The sequence below is a fragment of the Manacus candei genome, unplaced genomic scaffold (assembly GCF_025592945.1).
Source record: "Manacus candei isolate 608988 ecotype Guabito, Panama unplaced genomic scaffold, ASM2559294v1 h1tg000049l, whole genome shotgun sequence".
Classification (NCBI taxonomy): domain Eukaryota; kingdom Metazoa; phylum Chordata; class Aves; order Passeriformes; family Pipridae; genus Manacus; species Manacus candei.
In genome coordinates, this window is record NW_026138097.1 from 29778080 (window position 1) to 29802423 (window position 24344).

The 24344-nt window shown below is 37.6% G+C and overlaps 1 protein-coding gene across 4 annotated transcripts in view; it reads right to left on the reverse strand.

Moving 5' to 3' along the window:
* MARCHF6 (membrane associated ring-CH-type finger 6) overlaps window positions 1-23395 on the reverse strand; it is a 47162-nt gene extending 23767 nt beyond the window's left edge. For 2 of the 4 annotated variants that reach the window (XM_051799537.1, XM_051799535.1), the window contains exons 1-10: window positions 23246-23395; window positions 18394-18490; window positions 17484-17557; window positions 9946-10089; window positions 8464-8536; window positions 6312-6480; window positions 4778-4970; window positions 4443-4504; window positions 2444-2476; window positions 1374-1425 (exon numbers count right to left, since the gene is read on the reverse strand). In XM_051799537.1, coding sequence (XP_051655497.1) covers window positions 1374-1425; window positions 2444-2476; window positions 4443-4504; window positions 4778-4970; window positions 6312-6480; window positions 8464-8536; window positions 9946-10089; window positions 17484-17557; window positions 18394-18490; window positions 23246-23264 — 916 coding nt within the window. In that variant the 5' untranslated portion in view covers window positions 23265-23395. Of the gene's footprint in view, window positions 1-1373; window positions 1426-2443; window positions 2477-4442; window positions 4505-4777; window positions 4971-6311; window positions 6481-8463; window positions 8537-9945; window positions 10090-17483; window positions 17558-18393; window positions 18494-23245 lie in introns of all 4 variants that reach the window. The other 2 variants (XM_051799534.1, XM_051799536.1) reach the window with 2 other exon arrangements.
* Between the last annotated feature and the right edge of the window lie 949 nt (window positions 23396-24344).

Here is a 24344-nt window from a genome sequence, read left to right on the forward strand (position 1 = left end):
CACTAAAAAAGCCTACATTTTATAGCAGCTAAAAAATCTCAATTAACTTTTAATAATTACAGATCAAAATAGAATAATTCTCAGAAAGAAATAACTCTCTTCCAACTCTTATCAGAACAGTTATAGTGTCTTATGAATTAAACATACAAGACACTAATTTTTATTTTTTTTTGATCTGGCAATTCGTTTCAGTATCTAGATGCTCAAATCACCGGTTCAGTGTGGTGAGCTTTACTTTGACAGCAAAAATTTCTTATCTAGAGTATGACTTCAGTTCTTCAACCTCAAACCCTTCTGCCAAGAAAAGACTACTGAAAATACCCAAAGCAACATAAATTCCTTTCTAAACTGATCATTCAGAGCAAGTAAAATTTTGTGGCATTTTTATCTGGTATCTCTTCAAGTGTATAAAATGCTCCATCTTGTCACTAAAATGATGCTGCTTCTACACACAGTTGTGTCAAATTAACAACCCTAATGAGCTTGAGCACCATAATCCAAAAGCAGAGAAATTTCAGAAATTCTCAAGAGGCGCTTATATCAATAAGGCAGGTATTTTACCCTTTTATGGTTCAAATGACTGAGAGGTATATATCTACAGTTTGGGCATTTTTAACTTTTTTTTTAAACCTATGAGAAGTTTATGTCTAAGAAATTTTCCTAGTACTAACTATACATAGAATTGGAACACAAAAATATTCCTTTCTTGTACTAGAAATAGAAAGAATCTTGCAAAGATTTAAAGCTACAGTTCAGCTTCAGCATCTACAGGAAGGAGCAAGGAAAATGGAGTAAAATGTGCCACTGATTAGAATTTATTATTTTCTAAAATGTAAGTCAGTCTAAGTTGTATGAACTAAGGAAAGTTGTCCTGTAGCAATTTCGGACACAAAATGGAAGCATATTTGACAACTCTACAGTCAGCTACATTCTTGTGCACCTCCCTCTCTCTCAATACTGAGCTCCAAAAATGGATTCTTGATGTAAAAAGTGATGTAACTATATCTAGTGAAAACTATAAGGAGAAAAAAAAAATCCTAGCCATTCCTCAAAGTATTGCATTTGCTCATAAATTAAATTCCATGAGATTTCTCCTTTAATTTAAAAGTATTACAAACAAATATTATTTTCTGTGCTTTGGTTGACATAGTTAAGTTTTTAGTAGATTTCTTGTTTTAAACCTATTCACTTAAAGAAATTTAAAATTAAAAAGCTAGAAAACAATAAACATTTATTATTCATATTCCCAGTTAATTTCTGGTTCCATTTTTAGATGTCACATCTTCATTTATTCTGAGAGAACAGCCTTAAAATTAACCTGCATTACACTTCACAAAGGATCTTTTTAAAATCTAAGAGCAAATGATACTTACCAAACACGAGTATGAACAATGTATTTAAAGACACCACCCAAAAGACATGTTCCTGCAAGAAGTATTGGAGAAAGAGGAAAGAAGATGACAGGGAAACAGTACATAAGTATCAGTCATTTAAATAAGCGACTTAACTTTTATATCTAAACTTATTTCAGCTGCCTATTATTATCAGAACTTATATATCTCCTGTTAGAGCCAAGAAATTTGCTCTAACAGAAAGACTAAAACATGCAGGACAGATTATGAAAGCACCTGTTTACATTCATGGACATTTGCCTAGATATGCACACTTACATTTGCTTCAAAACTCTTACTTTGTAAAAATAAGCTTTTATTTTAAAATCATTACAGTTCCACCTTTAAAAAGAATTACATGAAATGTGTGTGGATATTTGTTTCATAAATAAGAAAAGGTTCATCTGAACTTTTAACAATTAGTCTTTATCACAACAAATGCACTGACAAAACTGGCAGTTCTGACTCTAGAAATGACAGTATGTCTCTATTGTTATAATATTACTTTTAGCTAAGATGTGACCTAAGCCATAAATACACTGGAGTTTTACTTCTTTTGATAACATAATTGTAAACCTAAGCCATTAAAGTTATGAGACTTCGATGAAAAAAACAAAGTCAAGAAACATAACTGAAGATCTTATATTTTAAAATCTAGTCTACACTATAAATTCACTCGTGGTGTTCTGGTGGTACCAGGGCAAATAAAAGACATCTAAATGAGAACACTATTTTAACTGTAACATAAAGAGCAAAATGTAAGGTTAGAACAGGTAAGTATTTTCAAAGTATGCTTTTTAAAAGGATCTAGCTTTTATTTACAGTGGAGTACGTGATCCAAAGTTATCTATGTCTTTTAAAAATTACACTCACAACTCTACTCTGTGAAACTCCTAAAAACTCCATTTGCTCGATTATGACATCATATGAAACCCTCTTTAAAGAAATATATGATATGAAAATAGGAACCTCAAATACAATGATGTACTTAAAAAAAAAAGATACTAAAAAAGCCTTATATAGAAATTCTTGAAATGCAGGATTGCACTTACTAAAAAAACCAGAGATCCATCAAGTCCAAGCATCTGTGAAGATAAGAAAGTTTATGTTACTGACTCATCAGAAACATTAAGCAACCCGCATCTAAAATAAGCCTCTTTCATACCAACCTTTAATGTCCAATACAGTCAAAAGCTTTTTTTATTGCTCAACCAACAGAACCAGGACATAAATTCTTAAAAGACAGAAACTAAGTTCTCATTCAACACAGTAAACTCAGTTGATCAAAGGCAGTGATATATGTGTGGAACATCTTAACACTCATGTATTTAAATACTTCAAAGTAAACACAGAATCAAATAATTTATAGGCTACTTCTCTCCAAGACTGAAAACTCTGACAAAGATTTTGTATTTACAAAATATTTTAGTGATTGAACTGCTATTTAAATACATGTTTAATCAACTCAATATTAAAACACAAAAGCAAATTTTTTGTTGCTTCCTTGTTGCAAAGTATCAGTTTATGTTGCACTGAAAAAAGTTAATATTTTACTTTTTATGTATTAAAGCAATCTGTAATGGGAACATTTGCTACACTATATTTTTTTAAGTTTAGAACAGAGTTGTTCTACGGCTTGGGAAGACAGGAAACAAATCCTTCATCATCTGCACAGCTGCTTTGGGAAGCATCCACAGAACAGTCAAAAATAAAGCAACTATTAAAAAAAAAAAAAAAGAAATCTCCTTTCCCCCCACTTCAAGGGTATCTTACTATTTTGATCCAGACACTCCTACTCCACAATTACTGCTGCAAAGTTCCAGGTTCAAGGCTCTTTTTTTTGTATGAGGATTTTGCACTAAGTTCCAAGATGCAGGTGTTGCACATATTTTACAAGTAAACCAAGATGCAAATATTTTTGAAAATTCAGAAAACCTTCATGCTATTTTTACAAGATGAAATAAGAGAAAAAAGCCTACCCCAATTTTAATACTAAATGCCAAATGGACATTTATTGCCTATACTGCACATTATACTGGAAATGGTTATGAGAGTATGTGGAAACTGATTTCTATATTCCTGGAGAGGCAACAGAATATTTTCAATTAGGAGTACATCAACACTTCCCAGCACATAAATTGGGTTTAGAAATGAAACTCTTTCATCTTGAAATAAACCATAGAATGATTCAGGTACCTGAATTTATATCATGAAATTCCTTTATCATGAAATATCTCTTAAAACACATTAAGAAGCTTTCAGCAGATACAAAACAAAGATCAAGACCTGTCACTTGTGATGAAAACTGTATTTATTCCTACTCTGCAGTTGAGGCAACAATTATACCACAGCCTAGGAACACAGTGAGTAGTTTTGTCTTCTGCCTCAGGCACTGGTGACACTGGTAAGTATCAAGAAGCTGCTGTATCTACCTTCAAGCAGATTTTGCTGCATGTGGTGAGCTTTGAACTCGGATGTTGGTTACTTCTAGACCAGTCAACACAAACCTACTTCTTGAGTCCACTCTATGACTACAGTGCATATGCATCTCATGCTCTAATTACAGAATTTGTGATCCATAAACAAAACAGAAGCCATGTTACACTAAAATGCTCCATCACTTTTAAAGAAACACATTTGTTTTTCGCAAATTAACCAAAATTTCCATTTCACTCCTTTAGTCTATTGTTTCCACAAATACAAAAATGAAGTATTAGACAACACATAATGCAACACCTGTGCATTCCTAATCTGGCCCAGCATCCTCAAAACAAGATGCAATTAATTTCTAAACCTGCGTAAGTTGAAGATTTCAGAAAAGTCTGTGCTAAAACATGTTTTAAGCTGCTACTACGTTTGAAACCAAAGAAATGACTTTTTTGATAGTTAACAAGTAACCTTGTTACCTTTAGTTACCTTTTTTAGGTAACTAAAGGCTCTTACTGAGGGAATGATATCCAAATCTGTCCCAAATGCATTTTAACACAGCATTACAAATAATTTCAAGTATGAGTCTGAATTATTAAATTCAAGAAAATTATTCTTACTCACTCGCTCCCAAGTAAGCTCTTCTGCTGCTCGATCCCATTCCAAAGCATTCCAGTTCATGTCATCTGAGGAGACAATGGCCATTTTTACAAGCTGTTAGACTCACTCAAAACAACATGTAACCATTCCACGATATGTTTTAAATGAACAAAAAGACTTGAGTGCATAATATTCTTCTTATAACTGCTGCTAGCTTTTCAGCAAGAAAATGCTTCAGCACTCGAAATTTGCAAGACTGGGAATTTACACAGCTTCCTTGAATTATGATAGTTCTATATTCAAGGGTCTAATTACATTTAATAAGAACTAGAACATTACTGTTTTGAGTCACCTGTTACCTTGTGCTCCATTGTTTGCATCTGCTGCATCTTCTACTACAGCATCTTCTTCATCTTCATTATCTTCCTCCTCTTCATCTACTTGTTCTTCTTGAATTTCAGGGTTCTCTCCTACAACTACATTCTCAGCAGCTGGGTTAGCAGGTTGGTCAAGCACAGCATTTTCAACACCTCCATTTACAACAGCCTGAGCCTGCAGAAACAGGATTTAGTATTCCGTTAAACTCATCATCCTCTCTCCATACTTTTATCCTGTATGTATATGAAATTGAATAGTTTAAAAAATGTCAATAATATAGGTCTTAGACAAGCATTACATTTGGGACCACTAAACCTTTAAAAACAGGAAAAGAAACATTCAAATTTCTTCACAGAGTAGCTGAGGTAGGAAAGGACCTCTAGAGATCACGTAGTCAACACAACTGAAAGCAGGGTCAGCTACAGCAGGCTGAGCAGTGCTGTTTCTTCTTGGCTTTTGAATAACTTCAGAGGTGGAAACTTTACAACCTCTTTGACCAACTTTTTCCTGCAGTTGATCACAGTTAAAAACCTACATTTTTTTTGTCTGAATGGAATTTCCTGTATTTGAATTTGAGCCTACTGCCTAATGTCCTGTCACTCAATACTACCAAAACAACTCTGTCTTCTTTACACCCTCCCATCAGGCATTTATACTAATAGACTAGTAAAGTCCCTGAGCCTTCTCATCTCCAGGTTGAACAATTCCAACTCTCTCAGCCCCTCATCATATGTCAGATGCTGCAGTCCTTTCATAATTTTTGTTGGGTCTTCACTGCACTCACTCCAGTATGTCCATGGCTCTCCTGTACTGGGGGAGCCTAGAACTGGATACAACACTCCAGATATGGTCTCACCAGTGCTCAATAGAGGGAACTCTCTTCATCTTATGAAAACTATCATTATATTTGGAAAATGATAATTTGAGGCCAAGCGAGCCACTCACCAAAATGAGAATTTCTACCTCTGTCTTTAAAAAACCTGACATTTATTAAAAGAAAACAAAATTTAGAATTATTTCCTTCCTATGCACGTATTGCTTATATCATCTCTTCTCCCACCAAGAGGCTTCTGTAAGAACTAAAGAGGTGCATGTTGGGGCTGAGGGAGGGCAGAGAAGCCCCAACTTCAGTGGTTTCAACAAAACTTCCAACTGGTTTGAGAAGAGTGAGTTGTTAACTCACAGACTACTGAAATACTTAAGAAAAAGACAAAATAAAAGCAAGCTGATTCTTCATTCACTATGCCTGAGAATTCAGCTTTATATGCACAAAATTATCTTAAAAAAAAGGGTGAAGATAGAGACATAAGACCCTAAACAATGTTATACAAAACAAACAACTTCAAAAACATAACAGTGGTGTCACTATGTTTATACAGAAACACATGTTCAACTTCTACTAACAAACAAATAAAGATACCATCCAGTAAAACATCACTGGGTTCTGGTAATTTATTAAATCACAAAATCACATTTTCTAAATTTATCATGAACTACTGAGCAGTTAAGTTTTACCTCATTTTGTTGACCAACACCATTGAGTGGCTGTTGTTGATTTTGTTCCAACCACTGTGGTGCTCCCCCGTGGACGATCTGTTCACGTAACCAAACAAGGCTGATAAATGCACATAGAGTGCATGTTACCACAAAACAGCCCTGCAAACAGTCAGCCAGTAAGTTCTCCCTGTTAAAGAAAAGAATAAAGCATTAATGACAAAAATATTTTGCTAGTAAAACTAAACTCAGTCATTGTTAACCATCACAAACAGATCCTACTAGTCCAAATTAACAAATAAACTGGCATTTGTGCAAAAAGCTGAATTTATTTATGTGTCTAGGTGAAGAAAGTATCTAGACATAATTTTAATTTAATTTTAAAAAATCTATTCAAAGAGGGCTTATTTTAGGAAGGCTGTGTGTACCTGTGTACAAATGGTTTAAAATGCCAGGATACATACTAATTTGGAAAAGGTTTTATTTCCCTCTGGTTTGGTTTGTGAAATTAATATTGTAGTAAATATTCTTCCAAAACAGGATCTGACCAAATATGAAGAAAATTTTCAAGAGTAGCTCAGGAAAACAATCTTTAAGAATAGCAAAGCTACTAAATAGTGACAATAGTCACTAGGTAAATGGTTTGATACAGTAAAAGGATTTTTTAAATAGCTAGGTGCATTATATCCAGTCCACTGAAGCATTTTATCTGCTGAGCTACCCTAACCAGAAAAACAGAGCTGCAGGGTTTCCCTTCAACTTTTCTACATTTCAGGTAGTATTTTACCCTAGATATTATCTCTGTACTTTAAAAACCCTAATCTATCAGGTCATACATAACTGTAAAGCAGCAGCAAAACAAAGTTCAGTCAGCCAACTGAAACTAGGGTTTCATGACACGAGAGGCACTTAAAACTATCTTAAGCAATCATCATCCCTAATTTCAGGTATGTCCTCCCACTTGTTTCCACCCTTGAACTACTTGACTACAGAGAATTTACTCAGAAAACTACAGTATACTCTTTAATAATAGGTAAGAAACATGCCACACCAGTACTCCACCATGCCCAAAGAAGCATCAGTCTGGTTCTCCTTGCAGCCACACACTTGTGCCTGCACAGCACAGTGAATACCATGGGGACATGAAACTCACAATGAAAAGAGGCTACTGTAATTGTCTCTGTCAAAGAAATAAATGTCAAAGCACAGTTTCACAGGCCATTAAAATCTGACAAATACTTGAGTCCTTTATTTTCTCCCTAGCCTGTAACAGACAAAAGAAGAGGTGCTCAAGTTCATTTGTTTCAGATTCTTCTCAGAAAAATAAAAACAGAATCTACACTACAGACATAACAGGAAAAATACTCTTATTAGACCAAAGCACGCATCTCTCTCCACTAGTAAAAATTAAATGTAACGTGACCTGAGATCTCAAATCAAACAGCTCAACTGAGATGACTTAGCTGAACCGCATAGAACACTCAATCAAAATTTGCTTGCTGTGCAACTGACTCTATCCAAACTGAGTTTCAGTTCTTCATGTTTGAGATAACTAAAAAATAAGAACCAGCCTGAAATTCTATTGTTTGGTGTTTACTGATTATTTAAGTAAAATTGATTTTAAAAGGACAAAGACAATATGTAACAGCAGATGGTGACTGAAGAACTAAAAATCCAAGTATCAGCTGGAAGAAAATCTGATAAAAAATAATCCCTATCGTGTAAGAGACAGAATGGATAAAATCAAATTCAAAGTATAAAAATGCAACAAAGAAAACAGAATGTGACATTAGCAACACATTTATTACTATTCTACTATGTGGCATCTGATTGAAATTGTAGGACATAAATCTTTTTAATTATGTGTAATTTTGCAGCATAAGTTTTCTTTACATCAAATACAAATCTCCATTACCCAGGGCCCACTTTGTAAAGTGAGCTTTCAAGCTCTAAAAATCCTGAATAATGGAACTTCAAAGTGAAATGATTTCTACTGTAATGCTGTTGGCTATACATTTCGTTATGCAAAGGGTAACTAATGGGCAGTTGCTCGAGTAAGATGGCAGAAGGTAACAAGCATAACTGGAAGAAAAGGACACCAAGTTCCAAAGCAACCATTTTCAGGGCAATCTTACTAAAACAGTTCTTTGCATCAAACTGTTTAGGTACTTACGTTGACAGAATATCTAATGGCAGTGTCAGTAGTGAGCTCACAGAGCCAGTAAACAAGCACTTGTAGATACGACCTGCGTGAATAAACAGAAGCTTGGTATAAATCTGATTTCGGTTATAGCCTCATTTGGACCACAGGTGCCCTTGTTTCACCTCATGTCCAACTAAATTTATGGCAAAGCAGAAAATCTCAACTTTCAGAGAATGAACAGAACTCAAGACCAGATACAACCAGTGGAACAAAGCTGTATTTATTTTAGCTGCATATTCTTGAAAAGTGTATATTCAAAGTGTAAGGATTGCTATACTAGGTTAGACCCAAGATTCATCTAGACCTGTCTCCAGCATGGTCACACTAAGGGAAGTCTAAAGAAGAATATTGAAATAGGTTAAATACACTTGCAGCTATACTTCCTCAGTACATTCTCATATGATTCATGCAAAGCAACTCAGTTCCTGTGCCATAATATCTCATTGCTAATTAATCCGTGACGGACTTTTTCCCCCCCCTTAATTTGTTCAATCTTATTTTGAACATGTATAACCTTCTGGTATTATATCATACAGCATGGATCATCACCATTTCATTATCTGTTTTAAATAACTGTTTTATGGATTAATACTTGCTGCTGGTTAATGTTAGCTTTTTACTATGATTCTTTGCTCACATAAACTTAAGAAGTAGGCTATCAGTGTATATAGTCTGCTTCAGAAAATTAGGTGATGCCAGTATTGTGCTCTTCTCAAACTAGGCCTGTGCCAGCTACAAATGAAAGCACAGAAAATACTGAGAAGCTGTCTGGGGAGATGCATCTACTCCCTGCTCTTTTGCTCAATGGGTATATTATGGTTTGTAAAGATGCACTTTCAACCATTTCCTTGACTGAACACTACATCCCTTTTACCGTTCTCCATCTTCTCTATATTTTTAGCTTGTTGAAACATCAATAGTTCTCTTTCCATCCATATTTGGAAAGTGAATTTCAAAATGGATACTACAGTAATTTAAATGTGCACTCTCCTTTCTGTTAAATTCCTTTACTACTTAATGACTTTGTTTACATTTTTTAAGAGTTTTACTAAGTAATATGGCTAAGGAATTTTACTTTTCATAGAAAAACATAAATACTGCACTTTCCTTTATAGATGATTAGAAAGAACAGGACAATTCTATCCTAATATTAATAATTGGCATCAAATAAAAACTTCCATGTAGATTTTAAAGATACTTGAAAAGAAGCATTTTATTGGAATAAGAAATTTAAAAGCCCTTTCATGCATTTTTTCCTGTGTCTTAACACCTTCCTGCATTGCATTATTGGCTTAAGAGTCCAATAGGTAGAACTGAGTGAAAATAAGTGAAATAATGTCTTCTTTTTTTTTTTTTTTTAATAAACCAATAATGGTCTCACATAACTTTGCTGCAGAAAGTGGTCTATTTCCCTGTGTACAAGAGTATTACGTACAAAAAATTAATACTTACATGCAGTAAGAGGTACTACTCCCAACCATGCAAAGGCCACAAGTGTATAATGAAACCAGTATCGTATTGCTGTGCCAATACTTGTAACCAGTCCAGCAAAGATGTCTTGGATTGGAAGCCGTGAAGGCATATCTGGGGAATAAACTGTGTAGAAAAGGCACTTATGAAACCATTTGCCCTTTAAGGAAGCATTTATGTAAAGGTGTTGCCAACTACAAAATATTTGTATCTGACAAAAGCTTACCACAGCAATAAGCATATTTTACAGATTCTCAAGAGATGACTCCAAACGAAGAACAAAAAAATTTCACAATGTTACAATTTACTGGAATGGGAAAATTAATAAATTCCATGCTAGTTTTTGACTTAAGAAAAGTTTTCTTAATAGCTCTATTTATCAACTGTAAACTCCGACTACCTCAAAATAAGCTTATGAAAAAGCAGATTCTAAATGCAGTAGCCCTCCCACCCAACACTACTTCAAAGATACCTCTGTCTATTATTTATAAACCTAGTTCATGGAAAGAGCACAAGGAACAAGAGCAATTTGCAATTTTGCAAGCTGTCCATTTGTTTGTGCTAGATAATTTAGATTCCATTTGCTAACCAACAGCACACACACAAAAAAAACCCTGCAAAATAAAAGCAGAACACAGAGAGGAAAATTGAAGAGAGCTGATTAAGTATCTACATACATTGAAATTTACACATAGTGACTTTTACTTTCAACAGGTATCTATTTCGTACCATGCAAGATTTCTTCTCAGTATTACAGAGCAAAATGCAAATCTCTCACCCTGTATAGATATTTTCATAATAGTAAATTGTCTTGACTTTTTAAATTCAACACATATATTGCATAAGCCCATCCCTACTGAAAAGCCAAGAAAAACAGTGATGAAGTTTCTTCTTTTGCAAACAATTAGAAGACACCTAACAATTTAATTACATTTTCTTAGTTTCTACACACATACATATACCAAGAATTGGTAATGCACACTATCAGTAACAGATCTGAATAAAAAAAAAGATAAACTACAGTTGGGAGTTGCACAAAGACATTGCTGCCTGGATGTCTGTTATGTTGGAAACACCTGCACTTGAAGACTTTAACATAATGGACTATTTTTTAAAATCTCATAAACTTCTAACTACATATGGAAACTCAATTTTTATAAGAACAAATAGAAAAAAAGGTTTTCCTTCCCTCTCATGGGCAATCTGTTAAGAGTCGAAGAAATACTGCTTTCTGCTGTCTACTTGCATCCCCTTTTCCTACATTCCTAATCATCCTTATACTAGTCTCAGTGAAGAAGCCTCTACAGGAGAAAGAAATTCTTCTTTTCTCTCCAGGGCTACCCCTAAGTTTCTGTATTGTAAAGAGAACTCAGGAACAGGGAAAAGCAGTATCAACTGGCAGAAGTACTCAAAGAATGGGGAGAGACTGGTGCATTTCAACAAGATGTGGACTGTATTTGACACAAGGAAACAATAAAAGAGTAACCCTTAGACAAATAATAACTGGTTTTAAATTTCAAAGCTCCTTATTCACCAGGTAGCTGGCAAGGAACTGGGATTCATGAAAGAAAGGACTAATAATATAACACTAGGGAAGTGTACCTGTGACAACTTAGCAGGAAATTGAAAGCAGGACACAAACATATTTTGACACTGCCTACCAATTTACAATTTTCTTGTTCCTGAAACAGATTTAGTGCACAATTTGGTACCATAGAAAATGCCAACTGAAGTCTTACTAATGATCTCTCAAGTTCACACTGAACAAACATTCTGGAAAATATCTGCCATAGGAGACAAGAAACCTTAGTTAAGGGTGCAAAAGAATATTTACTTACAGTGTATCTGTTACATATTTATGGTACCAATCAAGACAACTCACCAGATACTTTGAAATCTTTTTGATTTTCAAAAAATGTATTTTGATCAACCCTTTGGAACTGCAACAAGCACTACACGGAAAACATTAACTTGGGCTTGAAATTAAAAAAAGAAAATGCCTCTTTCAGGAATTACTGATCACTCACACAGGGAACTGTAAAAAAGGATGGTCATCCTAACTCAGTAAAGTGGCTATAAATGTTAGCAGTTCCACATACTCACTTTTCTAATGGCTCTAGGATTACAACTGAGCATTCAAATAAAAGCACAATGTAGTTACTACTCAGAAAACAAGCTATATCACACACATTTTAACAATTTGATGATTTTTTATGATTTCAGGAGGTGGGAGTAGGGATGGGTAAGAATGTTGTTTTTCCTGTGCATCATACCTCAAAATATATAAAGCTTCTACCACTAGAAGCTTTAGACCATGATGATAAGATAAAGCCCTTCTACGTCCTACAACATTCTGGTGGGTGAAATGCAAGAATTCCTAGCATGACAGGAACCCTGGTGTGCAAGCACACTGCAGCACTGAAGCCTGCTGTCAGTGATTTCCATTGCTAATCCCCCCACTTGTGTCTGTCATCTACTGCCATTTTCTCTCCACATTCCTTTTATCCACTCCACATTACCACTTTGAGGCCTGAGACTTTGACCCAAAGCATACATACACTTCACTCCCTTTCAACTTGTCCTCCTCATCCTTCCTCCATCCCTTAATTCCTATCCCACTAATCTTTCCTAACTCAGTTTGGGAAACCAATTTTCTGCATTATTTACCAGAGTTTCTCCAAATAAAAATCTTTCTACTAGAGACCAATTAAAACAATAGAGGTTTTTTTATTACAGCATGAAATTCAAACCGACTTTGGCTGAGCTTTTTATAGGTCTAGTTTGACTTCTTTGAAGTGTACAGGTCACAGAAAAACTACTAGAAAGCTTTTTGGATACTCAGGTAGCACCTATGCAGCTGTTATTGAAGCTGTGAATACTAAATTTGGGTATCTGGCTACTTTCAGAAGGTAGTGTTTTGTTCCACCCTTCCTTCCCCTCCTGTAAGCCTAACTTTTCCAGGAATACAAATATTGATTTTACTTCTCCAAAGCAGATAGCATGACAAAAATCTGCTATTGCACTGACACAAACGACGTAGGAAAAACTGCCATTTAGCCTACTTCACAGAATCTCCACACTTACAGTCCTCTTACCCATAGATTTTCTATTTACTATTACACTTGCAAGCAATTTATATGCCACCACAGTCATTCTTGTGCACTGACCATGAAATAACACCATATAACTCATAAGTAAGAATCATTTATTTAATAGCTCACGGGTTAAAGCATGGGTTTGGTAAAACAGGGCTTTTGAGTTATTCTTTAAGTTGGACTAGATGATCTTCAAGAGACCCTTCCAACCCAAACTATTCTATGTTTCTGTGTTTTACACCCTTGAGACACATGCAGACTTTGCTCTGGATTGCTAAGGTAAAAGGAGAAAAACTCCACCCCTTCTCATGCAAGCCACAGGTCTAACAAACACATGAATTGATTCATATAAATCTCCACTGTGTGTATACTCTGCACCCTGGAACTGGCAGAAGACACACTGAATTCTGTGCCAGAATATAGTATTTTGTTTCAGAAGTTTGTTTTTCCAAATTGCTTTCCAGAGAAGCTAAAGCTATGGACTACTGTGTTAAAGTTTGCCAAAATGAACAGGTAAAAAAATCAGCCCATTATATCCTTCAATAAAATCCTAATTACATGATAATGGATAAACCCAACAAAATGAGTCACTCAGCATAATTACAAAGCTTCTTAAAGATTAAGAAAAAAATTGAAGATCAAAAAGTTTCGAAGTGTTCCTATGAAAACATGCAATTATTAAGTGATGTTTTTTGCACAAGTTGCTTACAAATATATAATTGAATATTGAATTATGTCAGAGTGATACTCCTTTTTCTTTACCTTAAAATTTACGAACCATGAACTCTTTCCCATTAAGATAGCTATGCTAGTCTCATCTGGAAGGTTTTAAGATGATCAGAAAATATCAAGGCTTGGATTAATTGAAAATTAATGAGTTAATTGAAAAAACCCCAACCTTAAGTATTGAATATGGAGAATCTGAATGTGCTATAGGCTAGCTTAGGAGCTCAATCAATCCAAATGATTCACAGGAAACCATGAATCATTTGTGATCCTGATCCAACAAATTTTCATATTAACAGCTACAGGTGAACAAAGGCAGCAAACAACAAGAAAGGAAGAACAGTAACAAACCAGGACTGGAACAATAAAAATAGTGAGGTCCTAGTGCATTCAAGCCTTCAATTAGTAACTTTGCATGCACAAATCAAAGTTTGTCAGATTATAATAATTCATAAATGGAAGAACACCCTGCCCATAGGACTTCCTTAATTTTTACAATCTTTGTATTAACTAAGCTTGTGACATTGTATCAATCACTTACCAGCAATGCAGCTGCACAGGAAGCAGAGAAATGAACCCATCCCAATCTCTAGCCAAAGATCAGGTTAGTCTGCTTCCATATTTGTATTTTTGACAATATTTATGTTAAGGTTACCTTCTACAGAAAGGAGAAGTTTTGAAAACTGTATTTTCTTGAGAAATACAGCCGCACCTTCTTTCATGGGTCAGTGCTTATGAATGTTTAGTGTGACATCAATAAAAGCGCATCCTTGCACATGACAAAGGAGAGCACATGTGGGGAGGGAAAGAATACATAGCAGTTGCCCTTTAAAAACTCAGAAAGAAAACTTAAGATTTAAAAATGAACAAGCACCTTGACATAATTAAAAAATGTCCAAAGCTATTTTTTATTTTCAATAGCTGTATTAATTCATAAGTTGAAGAACTGCAGAAAAGGAATTAAATTTAAAACATAAAAAACTTAGCTTTAAAGCATTCATTTGAAAATCAAGTCATTTGCCTACATGACTAAACACATTTAGAGAATGATGCTATTATTCAAAAGAAAAATCCATTCCTTTGTAGTCCTGCCAAGATGCAAGTTGAACCTTCTCCTCTTTCCTTCCTTCCAAACAGTAACTAAACTAGCAGTTCAGGTACTAAAGAAATCACAACTTAAAGAATAAATGCACTCGAAATAGTTTATGAATACTTCATACACAAAAAGTTACATTTAGCAAGGGATCATTTTTGACAGAATGACAACAGCCTTAACAAGCAAACCAAGCTCAATAAGAGAGGAGTTGGTGGTATTCCTGCACTACTATTCTCAACTTAGTGCCTGTCTGTTGAAGCACAGATATTAACTACATACATGTGTTTGTTTGACCACATCCCATGGTGAATTAACTTATCTGAAAGTGTGTTACACCTGGCATGGTTATAGGCCAAATCCAACTTTGCTTGCCATGACTGGCATATACATCAATCCCCTTTCTGCCTTATCATTCTCTCCAGCACCTGTGACTCTTTCCCAGCTCCCACAGGCAGATCCAGCTTCCAGACTGGAAAGCTGTATTATGTCTCAAAGAAAGGGGTAAGACAAACTAAGGAAACTGTAACTGCACAAGCATTGGCTGCAAGGAAACAATGAAACAAGACACTCTGGGTAGACAGGGCAGGAGAAATCTGTGCAGGGGACCTGACATGTTGCTATCACTGTGTGCAGCCTGGTATGAAAAAAGCACACTGCAATGTGGAAAGCCAAGAAGAACACATTATCAGCTCAGGCTGCTCAGTCAGGGGAGTGGCAAGTGTGTGACAGGAGGATAAGGAGCCCTTTCCTAGAGGCTGAATGTGGAGGAAGCACTCTATTGCATGAGGAAGAAAGAGGTTCACTTACTGTCACTGTCAAAGCTCCTATGACAAATGGTAACTTGTTAAGCCACAGTAACTCAACTATGTTTTCTCACATCTGTAACCTACAATTACATTACAGGCTGTGCTGCTAACAGCTGTGTCAGTCAAGGATTAGCTTCTGCATGAACACCTCTGTTGATAAGGGCAGTGACTAAGCTTTCTCTTATCAATAGCAACACGCGTATAAAGTGTATTTCATTAGAACGACTCATCGACTTTTTTCCTATATCCCAAGGAAAACACTATACACCTTTGTGGCTTGTTTTGGTTTTGTTTTGGTTTTTCTATACAAAGCTAGAAAGTCTTCTTTCTTCTTAACAACTAATAAATCACCAAAATGCCATTTTCTGGTCTTGCACACTAAATTCTGTAGAAAACCTGGTAGCAGAATGCAATTTTGAAAGTGGTTAATAACTGCGGATCACTCTTAATTTGCAAAGCTTCCAGAAAGAATCAATGTCATACCTTCATAAAAATGTTTAATAAATAAAACCTGCAACCAGATGATCTCTGTCTTACATTCCTTATAGAGGTCTCTGTAGTATTTAAAAATAATAACCTGAAGCATTTCAACATAAAATATGCTATTATCCTCATAAGACAGACTTTACATTGCACATTTCACTGCTGGTCTAATGTGCTTAATTAATTGTTAGCAGAAATGCAAAATACTGAGTTTCAACATATAGAAGGATGGCAGACCATGGGATTTTTGGAAAAGAAGATACATGAACTAAACCACCTTAGCCTCAGTTTTCTCTACCAAAGTACAAAACTAGTAGGGAAAAAAACAAAAAACAAAAATCACAAAAAAACGTGAGAAGGAAGCAGGAGATGGGATGAGTGACCAGCTACCCTGAAAAGGAGCTTTGATTTTTATTGTAGTACACACCTGAAACAGTCAAACCATCATCTTTCCCAACTCAAGACAGCTTCTACAGTGAGGATACTCATCAGTTTAAAAAAAAAAAAGAAATTACTTATCTTCAACATGAAGAACTGAGTTCAGCAGTTGTAAGGAATAAATCAGTACAATGTAAAGAGAAAAATGCAGCATAAAACCCACTACCTGCTCAACAGGCAGTAAGTTGGTAATACTAAATAAAAAGCCTAGCCTGCCACCAAGCCAAAGGACCTCACCTATTTCTACTACAATCAGTTAAAATGTAATTAAGAAGCCTCAGGGAACTATGTAAAGATACAGTAATTCTTCTTCATAAGTTGCCTAACCTATTTAGTTGTATCTAACATAAAAGGCAATGTAATACTGGGTAGTTACTGTATCTTGACTGAAAGGGAAGGGGAATAATCATACATTGCATTATCTGTCAATGTCATTTGACCTGAAACTCACAGAAACCAAGTGGGAGTGTTTCAGGTACATCATTGAAAGGTAGCTGAAAACTGGTGTTCAAATTCAAACTTTGCTGTGGTTTCACTTTACCATTCAGGCTTGCAAACACTCAAATTTATCAATGAAGCTGAAAACATGCCATACTCTGTAATGCTGGTAACAAAAGAATGGGACTGAGGCTGTCAGAAAAGGTACAGAATAATACTTCTTTTATGTCTCACGCAAGATTATGAAAGAACCCAATTATTCATTATTTAAACATTTCACACAGTATGCAATAATATGCATAAGAACTGCAATTCAAACAAGAATACAGAAGTTAAAACACAAGTTTGGATCTATCATGCTGAATGAAAAAGTAATCACTTCATACATACTAAAAGAAAAAGAAATTCTGAAAAATAGGAGCAGTAAAACATACTTACTTGGTGTGAAAGCAAATCTGTGCTTACATAATTCACAGTATTCTTTTCTGCTGTGTTTAAGCCACTGAACTAAGCTGCAATAAAAAGTGATGGTATTAACACAAGTTATATATCTCTCTGCCCTATCCCTCCACTAAGGAAAACACCAATTCTCTGTTTTCAAACATAAGTCAGGATATTGGTACTGTCAAGCAGGACTTAAATTAGCACGTTTATTAAATCCATTTAGGCCATCAAGGAAGTTTGAAAAAGTAAAAAAAGGTAAGCTGACATACATAATTTACATCATTGATAAACTAAATTCTTTAAGTACATTATTGATCAAAGCAGATATTCTGGCATGGACACCCACTAGTGACACCAGTTCTTATTAATACTTCAAGATATGACATATAGATGCACACAGCTAAGATTTAGAACTGTTGTATTTGTGAAAGAATGGCTACTAAAACACCATCAAAAGGAAATGTGTGCTATAGACTAGAACTACAGTTTTCATTTCAGCACTTCCTGGTAAAACACACACCTCAAACCACTAAAAAGTATTAGGGTATTTTTATTTCTCGCTATGATTTTAGATGTTGTTTTTATTCACAGATATAAGTGGGCAGAAAATGCCCCAACATACTAATTTTTCTACTTAATGTTCATAAAGCTGACATATGATCAGAACTGCAGTCCGAAACACAAGCAATTATCACTACTTTCTTTCCGTATATAATTAATAATTTTTTGTGAATTGTAATGAATCATTACGTAAAAAACATCAAAACCCCTAACACATTGCCACTGAAAATTGGATTTTTCTTACTAGTTAACCTGAAGACTCTGCAAGTAGTGTTTTTAGAAACATGTTATTGTATTTTAATTAGAAAAAAAAACTTAAGAAAGCTACAGGCACAGAACTCACCATTCCTGATGAATAAATTTAATACTGCCAGTACACACACATGGATGATAGAGGGGTTTCTCAGGAGTTCCTTCAGACCGACAGACTCTGCATATATCTGCTGACAAGGACAAAAAGCTTATTACACTACTGCTTAAAGAACTCAAATGTACAAGACAAATTATACAATTACATTCTAGAAATTTTGCCATGTAGCAAAATGAAGCAAGAATAAACTGGAAGAGGATGAAAGACAGATTTCATCAGATGCAAGACAAAGACCAAGAGATGAACAGAAAAAACAACATGAATGTTACTCACTTGATCACGTTATAAAAACTCAAGACACATCTTACAATATTTTCAAGATTTCCAGAGAACAGACACAGTTAAACTACAGGAGGAGGTGTTTTTTTGCCTAAAAAGTTATTGTTAAAACAACATACAAACTGTTAAGGATAATCCTCCTGAAAGTGGAGACTTAGAAACGGAAAAATTCAATCTGAATTTTGAACAAGTTAAACATACGCTTAGCAGAAGAGATTTAATAATGTCCAACAATGATTTATACAAGTCATTTGCTACTATTGAACCTAACGTGGATGTTCCTTTGGTGCTCTTGATTAAAAGGAAAAAACCCCATCATAATAGACATATGTATTTTGTGAGTTTGCTACCCAAGCTGAATAAAGCCAACCATTTAGCAGTCTACTGTCTAGTCACAAGAGAAAAGACATTTTCTATTTCATAATTACTGTAACATTTCAATAGGCCCTGTACCTTCTTTATTCCCTATTTTTGATGTTTTCTTACAACTAAAGGTTGCGAGATGTTTTGTGGACAAAGAAGTGAGCATAAATCCCTCCCTCTAAAGAACAGATATCTATTTTAATACCATTCAGTCAGCCACATGATTAAATAGAAATTAAAATCAAGTATTTTATCTGCTTATCGATAGATTCATGGTATCTTCCCTTTACTCCTTCCTTTATTTCTGTTCAGGAAATTAACATAAAATGCCCATTTTTATAGAATATGTAAGCTTAGGATTTTCTCTTTTGTTAATTATTTCTGTATCAACCACCACCCCACAAACCTGCAAGAGTATAACACATACATACCAGAGATCATTGTCAGAAAAATACCAGCTGAAAGTACTGATGTAGGAATACTGCAAATATGCAATTTCAAGTCTGAGTCACCTATCTTTGTTCTTGGTCAAAATCTTCAAAAGTTAATGCTTTTCTACATAAAGTTCCAAAAGATATCAAAAATTAATTTTTTTTTTCTAATAAAGAGGTCACAATATGACCATAAACATAGTTTACGCAGTATTAGAACAGTTTCTACACATAAAGCATAAGAATTCAAGTGATTCAAAAGGAAAAAAACCCACACAATTTCTTATCTATAAAAGTGATATTTGATTGAATTCACTCATGCAGCACAAAAACCTACAACTAACAGAAAGAGGTATTCAATATCACATCAGCGATGCCACAAAGAGACATAAAGAGCACTTCTGTCACAGCCGTACTGAGCAACGACTTATCACTGCAAACATCAAGAGTCCCTGGTTTCTCTGCTGATAAGAATGACCAGAACTACTACTTCACCTCACAAATGATTCTTTTACCACAGAGAGCATTTCCAGATGGCTGCACAGGACAGGTCTCTTCAGCTGACAGGCGAGCTCTACCCACTCGCTGTGGCATGCCCACCTCCTCCTGCATTCCTTCCAACAGAGCTGTTCCATTACAGCAAGTTGACAACTTTGTACACTAGATTGGCCTCACAAAGCACCGGACGAGCGCTACGACCAGCACAGGAGACAGAATGTGAAACCAATGCTTTAAGGATACTCTCTGGCATGAAAACAAGTTAAAAGTACGCTGTTCCCTGAAAGATGCCCATTGCTCTCTGAATCTGCTCATTAATGGCCTGTTGACTCTCACAGCCAACTGTTCACTTATTCTGAAAACTGTTGGGAAAAAACATAATTTGCATTACTGAAAGCAAATGAATTCTGTATTTGAGAAAGGATTGCCTTTGTCAGTTTACTAAAATAAGTTAAACCTAAATTTTATTTTTTCAAGGGCTATGAGAATTTCGAGATATTTCTACTTGTTTTATAACTCCAAATTAACATATTATGAGTGTATTGGTCTGGGCTGTTAAGCAGCCAATAGCTTCAAATCAATAAACCCCACTGAGGGTCAACATGTAAAGCTATGCACCTTATGACCTCTGCTGTGTTCAGAGGGAATTCCACCGTGCAACAGTCACTATTTTTCTATGTGTACACACACTTTGCATCCTGTTCTTCATGCACGTGTCTTGGAAAAAATGACCTTGAATAATACAGTTCCTTCCTGTTCCCACTGAGAATGAGTCTGTGCCTATCACCTCTCTGAATTTCAACACTGCAATACTGAAAAGTGAAGACTATTTTATTTAGCAACAAACTGATTTAGCTAGAAAGAACCAGAATCACCTCTCATCAGCAAAACATGGTATCTTGGTGCTTTCGAGTGCTACAGAGAAGCAACTCTTAGATTCATCCTGAGGTGAAGTAGCTCCCACTTAGGTCTGACATTATGACCCTAAACTGCCTCTCTTATCTGAGCTCTCACCATCCAGTTCAGTTTGCTAACTCCAAAAGACAATTCAGTCAAGCACAAAACCCATCAGTACCATAGTGATCACAATACTGTTATCAGACTATCAATAGCTAGGAAAGTCCATCTGACACTGTGTAGCAGAAGCTGAGGCACACATTATTAGAGCATGGATTTTCTCTTCCTTAAGGCACTAACACAGTCTTTGCTGCTGGTGGTGGTGTTTAAAGCTTTCTAACCTTGGGAAGCCTCTTTGGCCTTCTGGCAAGCGGCATGAAGGTCTAATAGCGGGAACTGAGGTTTGAAACTGTAGAAGAAGTTGTAACATTCTAGTGGTATTTATGGAAAGTGAGTATACAGACGAGTTACTTTCGCACTACTACACAGAGCTTTTGAAGGTAACATTGGCAAGACCACAATATAATATCTAAGCCTGCATATGTATGTGTGTTTATACATAAAAAAACCTCAGAAAAGTCAAAATTCTAAGTGTAGAGTTTAACAAAAAGGTTTAGTTAAAGAAGACAATGCATTAAGATGTAACTAACAACCCGCTTTTCTTTCTCTTCCTGGTCTTGCTGTTCACCTACTTAAGTCAGGTATGATCAAAGTCTACCACTGGTAACAGCCTCTAACAAATTATCAACTATGCTGTTTGAATTAAGTCCACTGAGACAGATTTACCAACTGCTGGAGTGGTGGAAAATCGGCTGGTCGTTTCTCAGTATCCACTTCCAAGACTGTGGAAATCCAAGTTTTCTGGCCAAGTGATCAGTTCACTTTGTTAATTTCATCAGTGTGACTATTGCTCTACAGAGTTGCAGCAAGCAGTTTTAAATGTTAGATTTTAAAGCCACTAATATTTTGATAAACCATCAGTGTTCATGAGTATTAAAGATGTCTACAGCACATTCCAAGGGACATTACTACAAAGGTGCTGTCTTATTCTGTCCAGTGTTTCATGTTTTTCTACCTTTTTTTTTCTTTTTAATCCTCTCAAGCTGGAAAATCAAGTGACACCAGGCAAAAAGCTACATTCAAAACGATGCCAAAGAAACAAAAGCCAAGACACAAAACGCTTTCCTTGGAACTGCCTTGCTACTGCAATATGTGTTTGTCCCTATTGCTTAAGATGACAAACAAAGCTCTAATACTGCAATAAACACAGCACAACACACATCCTTTATTTATTTTTGTTTGTGCTACAATATGAGGTCCTGCTTTATGGAAGTTCTCCAGTATCATCCTGAACTAAGTAGTCCCTCATTGTACTCCCTCTCACTCTCTAGAGACATTCAAAACGCACCTGGAGGCGTTCCTGTGTAACCTGCTCTAGGTGACCCAGCCTTGGCAGGGGAGTTGGAGTAGATTATTTCCAGAGGTCCCTTCCAACCCTAACGATTTCTGTGATTATCCGAGCAGAGCAAAAGTGCTGACAAAACATATCCACATTTGATCGCAAGTAAAGCCCTTAAAAATGGAAAACCCCTTAAAAATAGAAACTACACATTCAAAAAAAACCCCCAACCCCCCAAAACACATGACTGTGATCTCTTTGACAGCTTCTTTTTTAAAAAGAACTTACTATGTATCAGTCTACCGTAAAAGAGACAGAGAAACACGCCAGCTCCTGCATATTTCAATTTTTTCGAACAGATTTTCCAGCACACACAACAAAGTTAACCTTGCACAAGGAGCAGCAGCTGCTATCGCTACGCGGCCGAGAGCGTACATTTAAGCTCCGCTGGGCTACAGGCAGGGTGGGACAGGCTCGGCGGCCCGGAGGGGGCTCGGGGCAGTGCTCTCCCCGCCCCAGCGTGCGCACCCCGCCTGCCGCCGCTTTACGCCCCCGAGCCCCCACTTTCCCCGAGCAAAACCGCAGCCTCCGGCGGGCCCCGGTGTCCAGGTGCCCCGGTGCGGCCCATCCCAGCCCCGCTCCCGGTGTTCCCACAGCACCGCCTTCCCTTCCCTCCCCCCGCGATCCCCGGTGTTATGTAAGGGGCGCCGCGCGCGCCGCCTCACGCACTGGCTCCCCCGGCCCGGCCCGGCCCGAACCCCGCGGGCCCGGCCCGGCGGGGAGCGGGGCCCGGGCACCTGCAGCCCCGGGACGCGAAAACCCCCTCCGGCGCTGACAGCCCCCCGCCCGCCCAGCGGGCCCAGCGACGCCCTCCCTGCCCCGGCCCTCCGCCCTTGGAGGGAGGCTGCCCCGGCAGAGCCCCCGCCCGGGGGGTCGCGGCACCGGGCGATCGCGATACCTTCCTCGGCGGTCTCCATCTTGCCGGGCTGACGCAGCGCCGGGCGGGCGGGTGGTGTGAGCGCGGGGGGCGGGGCCGCGCGGAGCGGAGCGGACGGACCGGCGGCGCCGCTGGGGACAGAGCGCCGCGCCCGCCCGCCGCGCGCACCCCCTGCCGGCCGCGGGGACAGCGGGAGGCCCGGGAGCGGGGCCGGGCCGGGCCTCGGGCAGCCCCAAAGTCGCGGGACTGCCCCGCTCTGAATCACAGAATCACGGAGTCAATTAGGTTGGAAAAGACCTCTGAGATCATCGAGTCCGACCGATGACCGAACACCACCTTGTCAACGAGACCGTGTCTCCGAGTGCCACGTCCAGTCTTTCCTTAAACAGCTCCAGGGTCGGTGACTCCGCCACCTCCCTGGGCAGCCCACCCCAATGCCTACTCACTGTTACTGTGAAGACATTCTTCCTAATGCCCAACCTGAACCTCCCCTGGCACAGCTTAAGACTGTGTGCTTTCATCCTGTTGCTTGCTGCCTGGAAGAAGAGGCCGACCCCCACCTGGCTACAACCTCCTTTCAGGGAGTTTAGAGAGCGATAAGGTCCCCCTCGAGCCTCCTCTTGTCCAAGCTAAACAACTCCAGCTCCCTCAGCTGCTCCTCATCAGAATTGTACTCCAGACCCTTCACCAGCTTCGTTGCCCTTTTCCAGACCTGCTCCAGCACCTCAACCTCAATTCTTGAGTTGAAGGCCCCAGAACTGGACACAGCATTCGAGGTGCGGCCTCATCAGTGCCTAGTACAGGGGAAGTATCACTGCCCTGGTTTTGCTGGTCACACTCTTTCTGATACAAGCCAGGGTGCCATTGGCCTTCTTGCCCACCTGGCCACACTGCTGCCTTGTGTTCAGTCTCTGTTGATCAGCATCCCAAGGTCCTTTTCTGCTGGGCAGCTTTCCAGTTGCTGTGCCCCCAGCCTGTAGCACTGCATGGGGTTATTGTGATCAAAGTAAAGGACCTGGCATTTGGTCTTGAACCTCTATCAGCTCCTGGCCCTGCCGCTGTGGGCAGAAGTGGAATCAGGGTGGTGGGACAGGGTGGCCGGCAGCTGGGTCCATGCTAA